Source organism: Anastrepha ludens, chromosome 2 (assembly GCF_028408465.1).
Source record: "Anastrepha ludens isolate Willacy chromosome 2, idAnaLude1.1, whole genome shotgun sequence".
Classification (NCBI taxonomy): Eukaryota; Metazoa; Arthropoda; class Insecta; order Diptera; family Tephritidae; genus Anastrepha; species Anastrepha ludens.
The window spans coordinates 142,872,715-142,888,614 of record NC_071498.1 but is presented as its reverse complement, the minus strand read 5'-3'; the positions used below and the strand labels follow the sequence as shown (position 1 = coordinate 142,888,614).

General features: G+C 36.4%; 1 protein-coding gene across 1 annotated transcript; it reads left to right on the top strand.

Moving 5' to 3' along the window:
* Positions 1-5,407: 5,407 nt before the first annotated feature.
* Positions 5,408-11,080, top strand: LOC128859720 (uncharacterized). Its single transcript, XM_054096761.1, has 2 exons — positions 5,408-5,782; positions 10,793-11,080. The coding sequence occupies exons 1-2, from the start codon at positions 5,654-5,656 to the stop codon at positions 10,874-10,876; spliced, it is 213 nt and encodes a 70-aa protein (XP_053952736.1). The 5' UTR covers positions 5,408-5,653; the 3' UTR covers positions 10,877-11,080.
* Positions 11,081-15,900: the final 4,820 nt, after the last annotated feature.

Genomic DNA, 15,900 nt, shown 5'->3' with positions numbered 1-15,900 from the left:
GTAACTGGTGATGAAACGTGGTGTTTCCAATATGAACCTGAAATTAAGCGTCAAAGTGCCGAATGGAAGGCTCCAGACTACCCACCAACAAAAAATTGCGTTTGGAGAAGTCAAAAATCAAGTCGATGCTCATTTGTTTTTACGATTCCAAGTTAATTCTCCACAAGGAGTTTGTGCCAACGGGCCAAACCGTCAATGCAATTTTCTATCTTGGCATTTTGAAGCGTTTGTTGCATCGCATTTGTCGAATTCGCCCTGAATAGCGCGAATGGGGAAGCGGGAGCTTATTGCATGATAATGCACCATCTCACCGATCCACTCTTGTGACTGATTTTTTTGACTAGAAATCGCGTTTTAACCATCAATAACTTACCGTCTTCGCCTGACATGGCTCCATGTGACTTTAACCTATTCGGAAAATTGCATTTGACCATGAAAGGAAAACGTTTTGCGTCCGAAGAAATCATCGATTTCGTGTTTTAAAGCATCAATATTCTCTGGATGGTTCGCATAGCATTTGTCCTTAACGGCTCCCCACAAAAAATTGTTCAACGGGCTTAAATCACAGCTCCGAGGCGGCCAATTGATATCGGAATTCAAAAACGGTAGCCAAAAGTTCAAGTGTAACTTTGGTAGTGTGACAAGTTGCACCGTTCTGTTGAAACCAAATGTCGTCCATGTCATCCGCTTCAATTTTTGGAAACAACTCGTTGAGCATGTCACGGTAACGCTCGCCATTTACTGTAACCGCGGCTCCTCGCTCATTTTCGAAAAAAAACTGGCCCGATGATGCCGCCAGACCAAAAACCGCACCAAACAGTGACTCGTTGTGGATGCATTTGCTTCTCTACAGTAACGTGTGGATTTTCTGAGCCCAAATCCGACAATTTTGCTTATTGACGTAGCCACCGATGTGAAAATCAGAAAAGAAGAAGAAGACTCACCACTTTGGAAATAGGTTTTCAATATTTCCCAATTTTGTTCAAGCGTATAGCGTCCCATTTCGTAAATATCAAACCTTTAAGTAAATTATGAACACATTTGACATGTCATTTTAGGGACCATTCTCAAAAAAATAGGTGGTTCAAAAAACAAACGTTATATGTCCCACCCTGTATCAGCGGCCGCTAATCGACAGGCTATGGAAAATTTGCTAGTCTATTTTTCCATGAAGAAGTATCAGCATACAAAAATTTTGTATCGTAACGGATATTTTCTCTAAGATTGGCCCTCATGCTTAGCTTGAGGAGCTTTCCAAGGTGGCGCAAAATTAGTCATCCGATTTTGTTTATGAATAACTTTTTCACTAAAAAACACAAATGATTTTGATTAATGGAAATCTTTACTTTCCTTCAATCCTTTACGCGCTCCATTGCTTCTTGTTGTTGTTGTTATTGCAGTAGTTCATTGAACCGCTAACTCATCTAATGGTAGGCCCAAGAGACATGCTGTTTCGAGAGGGTTGTTAGGCGAGTGGGTTTTAGAAGGCATGTGAATAGGTGGTTAGTATCGTGCGGGGTACCTTCACAGGTCAGACATATATTGAGAGTGTCGGGGTCGATTTTGGATAAGTAGGAGTTTAGCTGAATGGTAATCAAAATGGGATCAGTTATCAAAAGGCCGATGGATGCATAGGTTGATCCCATGGAGTAATGAGTGGATTTTTTGGAAATACGGAGAGGTTGACATTTTCCTTTTAAGCGGACTCGGATGGTTACAAAAAATATTTGCATCGCCTAGACTTGGCTGGTAGTCCTTATTGCCTAGAATACTTGGACGAAGAAGAGATTGCCGAACATCTGACCTTTTATTGCAGCAGGTTCGCCAAGGAACCCAGCAAACAAAAGTGGTGTGTTTCTAACGCCCACTAATCTAATCCCTCAAATGCTTGAGTCGGATGAAAAGTGGAGGGCGGTGCAAGCTTTTGCAACACGAACTATCGTGGAACTTCGCAATAATGATTAGAGGCGAAGGAATGATGCTAGACGAACGCAGCAGCAGCAAGAATCACTGCAGTATTGATAAAATGCAGGAAGACGAACAGCGGGCGAAAGTAAATGACGATTGAGCTTATTGCTCACGACGGTCTCCAGACGTAATTATCTAATCGCGGTATCCCTATAGGATGAACCGTCGGACTTTGGAGTGGCGCTAAAGTCCCCCACTGACTAAGGCTTTCGATTGATTTAGAATTTAGTTTTAGGAGTATTTTTCCTTGTTCACTCTTCTTGTCAGCATAGGGCCTCGACAAGACTCAGTCTTCCGTTGTTTCGTTAATCTGTTTGGACTTCTGACAGAGTAGGTGATTGGCCTGCCTTTATCAGTCCTAAGTAGTGGGAATGCCCACCTGTCGTTGCTTAGGAACAACGCCTTCTTACTGCTTGGAGCGCCATCTGAGTTTCACATTTTTTTTGGCAGAAGGATCGCACAGATGGTTTAGGACTTCGCTAAATTTCGTGTGTTTGCGCCCGCTTTCTTTTGCTGGCCACTGATGTAATGTGTAACTGTGTTTTTCTTTGCTTGTTTTTAGCAGCCATAATGCAAGTAATTCGCTGACTATTGTGCGGGAGTAAGGATGGAAAGGATAAGTTTTTGGGGGTGAGGAATGGAATTGGAGCAACTTTTTTTTGGTTTTTGTTTTTAGGAGTTTAACTTGCTATAATTTGTTTGTCTGTTTGTATACTGCGACTATCTAGAGATAAATATGATTGGGGTACGATGCCATTTGCAAAAATTATAAGTCTTCCGATAGCGTGATAAATTTTGCGCCACCTTGTATTACTGAATCATGATTTTCGAACTTTTTATTGAATCATGATGATTCGCTATATGGAAAGAGGAATGGCTACCAATACATACGTATGTGTGCTGTCTTGTTCGATTTTAATAAATTTCCTTGCCATATTTAAGGACATTGAATGGTAGAGTTTGATGAAGTGGTGTAGAGATACCCACTAGGATAGTGCAAATAAATCTTTTTTTCCTGGATGCTACCCGATAAATTTTTCTACACAGACCAACAATACCACCTAAAAAGCTTTGTAAATCGAAACAAAATTTAGCGGATTTCTGAATGATTTTTGTCCAATAATAAACCCATCTTATTATGAATGGATATGCCTTTTCATTGCTGCCGTAGCCGAATGGGTTGGTGCGTGACTACCATTCGGAATTCAGAGAGAATGCAAAATAAGAGTCGGCTTGAAACTTCCATTTTGGAACCACAGAGAGACGCACGCCACAAATAGGGGGAGGAGCTTGGCCAAACTCTCAGGATTTAAGCGTCAATTATTCATATATGTATGCACATACATATATTTGTTTTCATTGTAATCAAAAATTAATAAGCCGAAGAAAAAAAAAAACATTTTTTTGGGCTATCAATGCAATGCAATTATTGTATTTTTAATGCAAATGAACAAATGCATTCCTTTCATTGATGCCATATGCACCTTGCGTTGAATTTGTACAAATTTAATTTTCTAGAATCCAAAAATTTTTATATTTTTGAAATTTACAGATAAATGGAAAGTTGGCAATTTGATCAAAAGAGGCTGGTGTATAAATTTTTGCTCGAGTTATGCGGCCGTTGGGCTGGGAGAAAGTCATGCCTATATCAGTTCTCTTCTCGTCAACTGCTACTCTCAACAGTGTGGAGAGGAACTGGCAGTCCAATGATATAGGATGTACGAGGTGTGTTCAAAAAGTATTACGAATTTAGTGTTTTTTCAAAAATTATTTATTTATTCATTAATATTTATTTTGTCCCCTTCAAAGTAATCCCCATGAGATATTATGCACTTGTGTCAACGAATTTTCCAATCTTCGAAGCACTTCAAAAAATCATTTTTTTTATCTTGTTCAACTCCTCCCTTGATGCCGTCTTTATCTCGTCAATCGTAGCGTCGTCCTTTCATGGGCCTGTTCAGCTTCGGGAACAAGAAAAAGTAACAGGGGACCAGATCTGGGGAATACGGTGGCTGTGGCATCATTAGTGTGTTGTTTTTGGCCAAAAAGTCCCGCACAAGCAACGATGTGTGAGTAGGGGCGTTATCGTGATGCAAAAGCCAATTTTTGCTCTTCCACAAATCGGGGCATTTCTGGCGGATTGCTTCGCGCAAATTGCGCCTAACTGCAGGTAATATTCCTTATTGACCGTTTTACCCTGTGACAAGAACTCATTATGCACAACGCTCCTGCAATCGAAGAAAACGGTAAGCAAAACTCTTACATCCGACCGAACTTGGCGCGCTTTTTTCGGTCTTGGTTCGTGCGGCAACTTCCATTGATTGAGCTTTGGTTTCCACGTCATAACCATAACCCCTCGATTCGTCACCAGTTATGACCCTCTGGAGCAAATTTGGGTCGTCGATCGTCGCGGATAGAGTTCAACATCTCATTAGCAATGTTCATGCGATGCTGCTTTTGGTTGAAATTGAGCAGTTTTGGTACGAATTTTGCGGCGACCCGTCTCGTGCCCAAATCATTGAAATGGCACGAGCCAATCGAAATGTCTAGGTTGGTCCTAAGCAACTTCTCTAACGGTGATTCGACGATTGGCCAATACCATTTTCTTCACCTCATCAATTTTTTCATCTGTTGTTGAAGTGCTCGGGCGTCCGGCACGCTTTTCATCGTTCACATTTCTCGCCCTTCTGAGAACATTTTGGCACCGATAAACGTTGCTTTGGTTCAAAGTAGCTTCTCCACAGCCAACATTCAGAATACATCCGCGCACTTAATTTCGTTTTTCACACAAAATTTGATACAGGTTCTTTGATCCATCTTTTTGAATAGGTAAAAATCGAAGACGAGCCGAAACACGTGCAAGCAAAGCAGCTGTCAACAATTAACTGAACATTCAAAATGACCGAACTCGTCGGCACGAGTGAGAGACATGAGTACCAACATATCGCCACAAAAAAATTTAAGTTCCAATATACGTAACCTGCGAAAATTCAAAATTCGCGATACTTTTTGAACACACCACGTAAATTTCAAAAATTATAATAGTAGCTTCACAGTTATCTAATGAGAGTTCATATTGGTAATAAAAACATTTTGAGGAGCTGATTCTGGAGTGACATTCCTTGACCGGATAAAAATCCGGGTCGTTCCGGTAACGTAGAACCGACTGCCGTGTGAACGAAGTATTCAAGGCGAATATGCATATTAACGGTGGTATCGGTAAATCAGCTGATTTATTTATTTTCTTTCGCCGTGTCCAAGGGGCTGTCAGCCCAGAGTGAAACAAGGCAAATTCTTTCTTTGTTTTCTACTTTTCCGATACTTTTCTTTGGCAATCAAAAGTACAAAATATTGTTGTTGGCCTAGTGCCACCACCTTTGATGAATTGTGCCTTGGAAGTTTTGATCCACTTTAGTTTTGAGTCTACTGTATCGTAAAAATGGTATTGACAAACGTCTAAACGGGTTTTCAAAAACAAATACAAAATAATAATTTTCTAATTATTTCATATCTGATATTACGCAAAAGAAAATTATTACATTTTTCAAGCAACAGAGGAACAGCAGCACTGAGCCAAGAATAAGCAACACCACAAGAAGAACAAGCAATAATCCCGTAAAAGTGTGACTGCAACTAAATACCAGCCTATCAACACGTGAATTGAAACGATTCCACCTACGGAGTTATGAAAAATCCTATCTGGTTCCTTTTATGGTTATTGATTTTGATTTTCATCTCGTTTATTGTGGCCTTTATCGGTGCATTCTTTTATATTTACCTCTACATGCTTGAGGCGTGCTGCGATTGCTGGAATGTAAGTAGAAAAAAGTCTTCTCCGAATTCAAAAAAAGTCTCAATGCATAAAAAGTTCGTTAGAAATGGGGCAAGCGGTCTCTATATACTAGGCAGTTGATGCTGTATCATTGTTTGCATTGTAGTGGTTATATTTAAAGGGGCGTGGGAGGTGGGCGCGAACTTCAGATGGGCTATTGCGATCTACGAAATATATTTTTTAAATAAATAGGCAATAGTGTAGATCTGCCTCTATTTATGTGCGGCATGGAATATTAATCTACAATGCTTCCATCACTTCACTATGTGCATAAATTTCATAATATCCAAAATTTTAGTTCGTGAGTGATTTACAAATACTCACATGGTTTTTCTTTTTACTTTTCGACAATGAAGAATAAGCAAAAAATTAACTTTTGGAATGATGAGAATAAATGCGAATTATTGGAGGAGTTTCAGATTCATCATTAAACTGTTAATTAAGTTGTACGTAACACTTCAGTCCTTCGGGATATTCAATGATATGAAAACGTAGTTTTTGCTTTTATTTTAATTTGAAAAAAAAATATATATATATTTTTTCGTGAGAAAACAAAACTTAAACAAAAATTTTACTCGAAAAATGTTTAGGCAGAAGCTGAAAGGATATGTAGATAGGGGTTGAAGTGTAAAAACAAGTGCAACAATAACACATGGACTGAAAAGTCCAGGACCTAACAAAGAAAACGCGTTATTTTTGTTAAAAATTAGATCTATTCACCACCTAATTTCCATCAAGGACCACGCAATCATTCTAGTGCAGCTCTACCATTTCAATACCATTTTTATGGAACGAAAAAAGTGGCCTTAGTTTCAGCGCTAATCTCCATTCGAACGAAATTTCCCAATGGCGACTATTTTTTTAGGTCTGCGAACAGCCAGTAGTCGCTGGGAGCCAAATCTGGCGAATACGGTGGATGTGGAAGCACTTTGAAGTTCTATTTATGTAGTTTTGCCTCTGGTTGGAATCATCAACAAGCTCTTGTTTTGGGTCAGCTGTGAGCAAACGCGGCAGCCACTTGGAACAGAGTTTTCTCATAGTCAAATGCTTCTTTTGGCAGCTTTACCATGTCAGCTAACTCACGCAACTTCACTTTTCGCTCTTTTCAAACGATTTTGTGGCTTTGTTTGATGTTTTCTGGTGTTACCGCCTCATTTGGACGTCCACTGCGTTGTGCATCCCTGGTGTCTCTACGACCACGTTTGGGGTTAGCAAATTATTGTTTTATTGTTATTTCTGATGGATCGATGGAGTGGAGTCCCCATATCACTTTTCAAGCCATTGCTTCGCTTGAACGGTATTTTTCTAAAAAGTGTTTTTTAAGAGCTATAGGAAAGTTTTTCAAAAAACACACGTAAAATTCAGGAAAATGCATGAAATTTTTATTTAAATCGATAGTACAGTCCATATAATTTAATGTTTGAAGATCATTCCATGCAAATGTTGACCGCGACTGCGCTTCAAATGGTCCATCCGCTAAGCCCAGTTTTGGCATACTCTTTCCAATGTTTCGGCCGATATCTCACATATAAATGCTTTAATGTTGTCTTCCAATGCGTTAATTGAAGCAGGCTTGTCTGAATAGACATGAGCTTTAACATAGCCCCACAAAAAATAATCTAAAGGCGTTATATCGCACGATCTGGGTGGCCAATTGACAGGTCCCGACGTGAAATAAAATGTTCACCGAACTCGCCTCTCAACAAGTCCATTGTTACGCGTGCTGGGTGGCATGTGGCACCGTCTTGCTGAAACCACACGTCATGCAAGTCAAGCTCTTGCATTTTGGGCAAAAAAAGTTGGATATCATTTCACGATAGCGCTCACCATTCACAGTTACATTACGATTCGCAGCATCTTTGAAGAAGTACGGTCCAATGATACCTCCAGCCCATAAAGCGCACCAAACTGTGACCTTTTCCGGATACATTGGTAGCTCTTGCAATTCTGCTGGCGGATCTTCACTCCAAAAACGACAATTCTGCTTATTTACGTAACCATTGATCCAAAAATGAGCTTCCCAGCTGAACACAATTTTTCGATAAAAAAGTGGATCTTCGGCTAACTTTTAAAGAACCCATTCACCAAAAACTCTGCGTTACGGTTGGTCGTTTGGCTTCAATTCTTGCACCAGCTGTATTTTGAAAGGCTTCACACCTAAATCCTTTCGCAAATTTTTCCACGTTGTTGAGTAACACAGGCCCAATTGCTGCGAACGGCGACGAATCGATAACACAGGCCAACAACCAAAAAACTTTTTCGATAATTTTAACTAATTACTTTGTAATTTGGTGTCCTGATTACGAAAAAAATTATTAAAAAGTTATATCACCCATCAATTTTTCACATTTTACAATTAAGTAAAATTAAAGTTTATGTACCAAAATGTATCGGATATATTTCACAGTCCTGCGAGGTACAGTTTCTAAAACAGCTATGGGTGTTTCTTAAAGGTTTTTTTATGCTGAAAACGAATATGACCTTGAAAATGCTCCAGCACGTCAGGATTTTTGGCAATTTTTGGTTAAATAGTCAAAAAATGCAGATTTTGGCCATTTTTTAAATTTTTTTTTGAGCAAGGTAAAGATTTTGCTTAATTTTCCACAACGGCATCGCAAAGTACTACTCTTTAGCTTTAAGGTCCATTTTTAAAAATATTTTTGCGATTAATATAAAAAAAGTTATACTATTTTGAATTCGCCCTTTACAGGGGCGTTAGAGAGTTAGAAAGGTTGAATTTGCATATCTAAAAGTCTCCAATTCGAAATAGAATAACTTTTTTTAAAAAAGGGCCTTAAAGCTAAAGAGTAGTACTTTGCGATGACGTTGTGGAAAATTAATAAAAAACTTTACCTTGCTAAAAAAAAAAAAAAAAAAAAAATGGCCAACATCTGCATTTTTTGACTATTTAACCTCAAATTGCCAAAAATCCTGACGTGCTGGAGCATTTTCAAGGTCATATTCGTTTTCAGCATAAAAAAACCTTCAGGAAACACCCATAGCCGTTTTAGAAGCTGTAAAAAAGCGAGATTTTGCAGGCCTGTGTAATTGATGGTCATCATTAACACTGGCCGATACAGCTGCGATATTTTCTTCAGTTCGCACTCTACGTAAGCGTGTTGGTGGTTTGATGCCCAATAATGTAAATTTGGTTCTAAATTTAGTCACAATAGCTCGAATAGCCGCTTCAGTGGGTCGATTAAACTGACCATAAAATGGAAGAAGCGCGCGATAAACTTTCTTAACAGAACACGCATTTTTATAATAAAATTCAATGATTTGCAAGCGTTCTTCGTTTGTAAGACGATTCATGGTTAAATTATAGACCAAACTGAAGATGTTTGACAGTGAAACAAAAACACGAAACGTGCGTCAGCTGTTTAAACCAACTGTTAAAAAAAAAGGCTAAATAATCACCCGTTACTTTCTCGTCAAGAAGCAGTGCCAAATTAAAACACGAAATTCTTTTTGATCCGTTATTTTGAAAATAACAAAAGCAGCGTCACTCTTAGCAAAATAACTCACGAACTCATTAATAGATATTCATGAAATTTTAAGAGCTGTCTTTTTAAGGTTAGTACTACCTGAAAAAGAGGCGATGGCAATAAAACTAGCGTCATCTATGCGTTAGGTCCAGAACTTTTCAGCCCGTGTGTTATACAAATTTGAATTTTTTGAATATTGGTGTCCCAGTTTCTTTTTGGTTCATTGTATGTATTGTATATTACCTCTACTTTCCTTAATGCATATAAAAGGTGGCGCAAAATTAATCATCCTATCGGAAGATTTATCATTTTTTTCACATGGCGTCGTTCGTCAATCATAAGGTCTGTTCATGAAACAAATAGTTTGTAAAAATTGTTACAAATTATCATATTATGTTCATGTACCCAAAAAACTTGCAAAGCAGGGGAAAGTGAGAGAGCAAAATGACATTTTATTTTCAGGGGAAGTTGCAAATTTTTACTTGTAAGAATTTGCAAGTGAGAAAAAAAGCTGATTGCATAGTAAAAATAAATGCGAATTGAAATATGCGAATGGAAAGTTCTTCATCTGACAGCGATGATGAAATGGAACAAATTACTGTGGACAAAATGAAATTACGCGCTTCCGAAGGCCGTTATTTTGCATTTTAGTTGCTTTATTTTAATTTTTTACGAGTGAACAAAATTTAAAAATACCTATATTTGACCCTTGCGAACTATACAGCTGCAGTATAGTACATACAGCAATGGAGCGCGTAAAGATAAAAATAAAGCTTTCTAAAGGGTTTTCCAATAACAGGTGATATTGGTGAATAAATTGCGCTATCGAGAGATGATTAAGGATTTGTTATGGCCGGAACTGGATGGCATTAATCTGGACAACGTTTACTTTCAACAAGACGGCGCTACGTGCCACACAAGCAACGAACCATTGATCTTTTACGGGAAAAGTTTACGGACCGTATTATCTCTCGAAAAAGCGATCACAACTGGCCACCGAGATCTTGTGATTTAACACTTTGTGACTTTTTTCTTTGGAGCCACGTGAAAGAGAAGGTCTACGCCAACATCCCAGGGTCGATTCAAGACCTCAAAGATGGAATTCGTGAGGCTATCGAGGACATAGGGCAGCCACTTTGCAATTCGGTTATGGAAAATTTCATGAAAAGGATATTGCACTGTAATCGTGGTTGTGGTGGTCATTTGACTGATGTTATTTTCCAATATGAACAGCATACCTTCCTCTTTATAATGAAATAAACATCCTATGATTTATATTAAAAAATTGCATTTTTCTTTGAATATCAAAATAACACCTCTTATTGGAAAAACCTATATAACTCAAAATAATTTTTGTTTTTTATTTAGTAAAAGAAAGTCAGTAAAAAATAAATCGATGATTAATTTTGGGCAACCTTGTATTTCTACGTTAATTCATTGATTATAATATATTTTTATAAAACTTAGTAAACGCATTTATCTGTATTTTTTTTTCGTTTTTTCACAGGGTATTAACAATTTTCTACTGAAGTGCGTTCAGTTTCCTCACTACTGTGCCGAAGCGATGCTTGAATGTAGATCTCCATTTTAGAGCAAAAGAGTTTAACAAGTAAATATGTATCCATGTATACAGAAGGCTGTGCAACGTTTCGAAAAAATGTGCAAGTTGCAATAACTACCAAAAACCTTGTCAACTCGCTAGTGGTTTATTTTAATAAAGAAGTCTTTTTACGCGTTTGCTTACAAATTTAATTCATAGATACATTTGCCTTACTCTATGTAAAGCTATTTATACACATTTTATTATTTTAAAAATACAAAATGCGAAAATAAGAAAAAATCGTAACTGCTGTTATTTTATTTCATTCGCTAATTACGCGCAATATCTAGGTATGGTAGATTTGGCTCCCAGCGGTTAAAGCCTGTTCGCAGATCTAAAAAAATGGTTGGCGGTATGAATTTTCGCTCGCTGAAACTAAGGCCTATTTTTTCGTCCCACAAAAATGATATTGAAATGTTAGAGCGGCGCTGGAATGATTGTTAGAGCTGTAATAATCATGCAAAATAAAAGGCCAAAATATGCATGCAAAAATGCATGAAAAACTCTGGAATATGCACGAAAAAATGCAAAAAAAGACAAAATATGCACGAAAATATGTATGAAAACATGCAAAAAAAGCCCAAAATAATATTCGAAAATCTCTCAAAAAATACCGAAAATGGTAAAAAGGTAGTTTTTTCTCCTGGGCTAGTAAACATTTTTATTTCAGTTAGTCAGATACTTATAGTAATTCATTGTTGCAAGTCAAGTCATTGTTTCAGACTATCGAACGAGAAACACCGCCATTTTTCAGTTAAAATTTACTTGTAGGTTGAGAAGGAACATTCTAATTCCACCAATGTAGCAACAGCAAATTTAAATAAAAAATAGTTTAAAAAAACTAAAAAACACGCTTTTATTGCTAATCGAACTAAAAAGTAGAAAATAAATTTTAATGACAAAGAGACCTATAATGAAGTAATAGCAAATCGAACGATCAGTCATAGTCAACTACCTCAGAACAGAATTATAACAAAAATTAAGATACAAATAGAGTAATTCAAATTAGAGTTAAAAGCGTGGGATGCATTTTGCTTCACTTTCATAACCCTCTGTACATAGGTAGTTGCCAATAGAATAATTGTAATATTTACTATATCAAGCATCCCACGCTTTTAACTCTAATTTGAATTACTCTATTTGTATCTTAATTTTTGTTATAATTCTGTTCTGAGGTAGTTGACTATGACTGATCGTTCGATTTGCTATTACTTCATTATAGGTCTCTTTGTCATTAAAATTTATTTTCTACTTTTTAGTTCGATTAGCAATAAAAGCGTGTTTTTTAGTTTCTTTAAACTATTTTTTGTTTATTATGAATGAAAATTATTGTTATCATTGCAGTCAGTGAATAAATGATTCGATATATTCGTGTTATATTTAATTCCTTTCTTATCGACTGTGAGTCTAAAGCTATGCAGTTATCGGCCGTGATAAAGAAGTAATCGGGATGAAGAACTTATTTCGTGGAGGGACCCTGATTTACAAGAATAAAAAAAGATTTTTCATTCTACAACCAAATTCACCTTACTTTTTGCCCACAGGTACAAAAAAGGAAATATTAATCCTGGCAATACTAATAAGGATAATGGAAAACTTTTATCAAATTATTGCATTGTCATCGGTCTTGATAGGTGTGCAAAATTTCAAGTCGATCAGATTTTTAGAAGCCAGTGAAAATTAAGCTCAAAGATTCCGTTACATGTATACATACATACATACATACATACATACATACGTACATACAACCCGACCTAATAAAAGTGTGTTAAAAAAAGATTTTTCATTTTACAACCAAATTCACCTTACTTTTTGCTCACAGGTACAAAAAAGGAAATATTAATCCTGGCAATCCTAATAAGGATAATGGAAAACTTTTATCAAATTATTGCATTGTCATCGGTCCTTGATAGGTGTGCAAAATTTCAAGTCGATCAGATTTTTAGAAGCCAGTGAAAATTAAGCTCAAAGATTCCGTTACATGCATACATACATACATACATACATACATACATACCGACCTAATAAAAGTGTGTTAAAAAAAGATTTTTCATTTTACAACCAAATTCACCTTACTTTTTGCCCACAGGTAAAAAAAGAAAATATTAATCCTGGCAATCCTAATAAGGATAATGGAAAACTTTTATCAAATTATTGTCATCGGTCCTTGATAGGTGTGCAAAATTTCAAGTCGATCAGATTTTTAGAAGCCAGTGAAAATTAAGCTCAAAGATTCCGTTACATGTATACATACATACATACATACATACATACATACGTACATACAACCCGACCTAATAAAAGTGTGTTAAAAAAAGATTTTTCATTTTACAACCAAATTCACCTTACTTTTTGCTCACAGGTACAAAAAAGGAAATATTAATCCTGGCAATCCTAATAAGGATAATGGAAAACTTTTATCAAATTATTGCATTGTCATCGGTCCTTGATAGGTGTGCAAAATTTCAAGTCGATCAGATTTTTAGAAGCCAGTGAAAATTAAGCTCAAAGATTCCGTTACATGCATACATACATACATACATACATACATACATACCGACCTAATAAAAGTGTGTTAAAAAAAGATTTTTCATTTTACAACCAAATTCACCTTACTTTTTGCCCACAGGTAAAAAAAGAAAATATTAATCCTGGCAATCCTAATAAGGATAATGGAAAACTTTTATCAAATTATTGTCATCGGTCCTTGATAGGTGTGCAAAATTTCAAGTCGATCAGATTTTTAGAAGCCAGTGAAAATTAAGCTCAAAGATTCCGTTACATGCATACATACATACATACATACAACCCGACCTAATAAAAGTGTGTTAAAAAAGATATTTCACATGGTGCCAATGCTGTGATATATTCATTTGAAGCGCTAGCTCGTGAATCTCTATTCAAAATATCATTAATTTCAAGCAAAGAACTATATCCAACATTACGAGATAACACTTCTTCGAGCTATTTCAAAAAACGGTCGTCGGTCATTGTGCCTAAGATAGAATAAACTTCTTCATACAGCTCTATACACTTTTTCAATTCAAGTCCTTTCGATTCTAATAGTTTGATCTTGTCTGCGATGAACATGAAGTTAGCTTTTATGAATGCCAAATCTTGTCGAATATTGGACGCTCTAAACGTTTGTTTTGTTGCATCTCGAATACATTCCGAATCTGCATCATTCAAATAATCAACAACTGATTTTAAAGCGTCTAATTTGTCAGCATAGTAATCACATGCTTGTAGCCAAGTTCCCCATCTAGTGACAATTGTTCGGGTGGCAGTGGAATGTTCGGATTTGCTTGCTTAAACAGCTGTCGTCGAGCTGCTGACTGTGAAGGAATTTAATGGTTTTTTCAATATAAGAATTTGAACTATAGATAAAAATAGCTATAAGTACTTAAATGAAGGTAGCCTTTACTTTTGATATCAACAAATTTACCTCATGGAACTCTGAACGAATAAATTCTACCAATCGATGCAATCCATGGGCAAAACATGTAACGTGTAGCATTTTTGGGAATAAAACTTGAAGAGACTTCACTGCCGAAATCATATATACAGCAGCATCGGTAGTAACGAGCATAAAATTTTCATATTGAATTCCTTCAATACAAAAGAAACGCAAAAAAAAAAGGTGTTTAGGTAAAGACTTACATAACTTTAGGCCATAAAAGTAACAATGATTCAGTAAAAAATGTTGCGATCGTTTTAGCGTTGCATTTGTCTAATTCGTTCAACAAATAAAATTTTCCGCGCTCATTTTCATCATCCAATATGCCAAAAACAAAATTCGCAAGAGAGGTCGTTGGTTCGAATCTCGGTGAAAGCAAAATTAATAAAAACATTTTTCTAATAGCGGTCGCCCCTCGGCAGGCAATGGCAAACCTCCGAGTGTATTTCTGCCATGAAAAAGCTCCTCATAAAAATATCTGCCGTTCGGAGTCGGCTTGAAACTGTAGGTCCCTCCATTTGTGGAACAACATCAAGACGCACACCACAAATAGGAGGAGGAGCTCGGCCAAACACCTAACAGAAGTGTACGCGCCAATTATTTATTTTTTTTTTAAATTCGCAACTGATCTTTTTTCAATATCCGTTGTTTCATCCAAAGTAACCCAAATATGTTTTCCATCAGCTTTTACGAGTAAACGCAATTTTTCAATCGATTTTTCATACAAATGTGGCAGATAATTACGACGAAGTGAACTTTGATCTGGAACTGATTGTGAAGTGTATTTTTCTATGAATTGTAATATACTACACTCGGATGATTCACTTTACTTAATGGAATGTTGGCTTCGATTGAAGTTCTACAAAAATCCATATTGAATTTCGAAAGATTTGGCCCATGTTTCTGTTGATGATTTGATATTAACAATTGGCTCATTTCACGTTCAGAATTCTGTTCAGCATCCTTGTGTTTGACTGAATCAATGTGATATTTGACTTGAAATATGTTTTTCGCAGAAACCAAACAATTGCAATGTGAACAAAATAAAACTGATTTGTCCGACCGAAAAATATTGGGAAATTGGTTTTTCATACGCACAATAAGTTCACCGGGCGTTTCTTTTCTATCTTTTGGCATCATAACTCGATTTTCAATCAACCGTTTGCTTCAAATACCATGCAATAACTGAGAAGAATATGATGGAACTTACTGCTTTTACTACTCGTATGCATTTCATACTAGCATAGCACTTGTCGTTGTGCTCTCTTTAGAAATCATAGTAACCAATAATTGCGCCAAACTCATTTCGTGGAAATTTTCGAGTCTCATTTTTATAAACAAATTTGTCGCCTCATTGGAGAAAGGAAATATAAAAATTTTGAAACATAAAATGTTATAGATCTGTTCTTGAAACGAAAGTTTAGCTGCGAATTGTTTTTCTTTATGTTTTGGTTAGAAGAATGATTTACATTTCTTAAAATTACTCAAAAAATATGCAAACATGCATTGTGTTGTTTTTGGTGGGAATTACGTCTATGAATAAAGCTAATTTTGAACA

Coding starts and splice junctions, on each gene's coding strand:
- LOC128859720 (XM_054096761.1), top strand. CDS start 5,654: ATGAAAAATCCTATCTGGTTCCTTTTATGGTTATTGATTTTGATTTTC. Junction 5,783..10,792: donor CGTGCTGCGATTGCTGGAAT/GTAAGTAGAAAA, acceptor GTTTTTTCACAG/GGTATTAACAATTTTCTACT.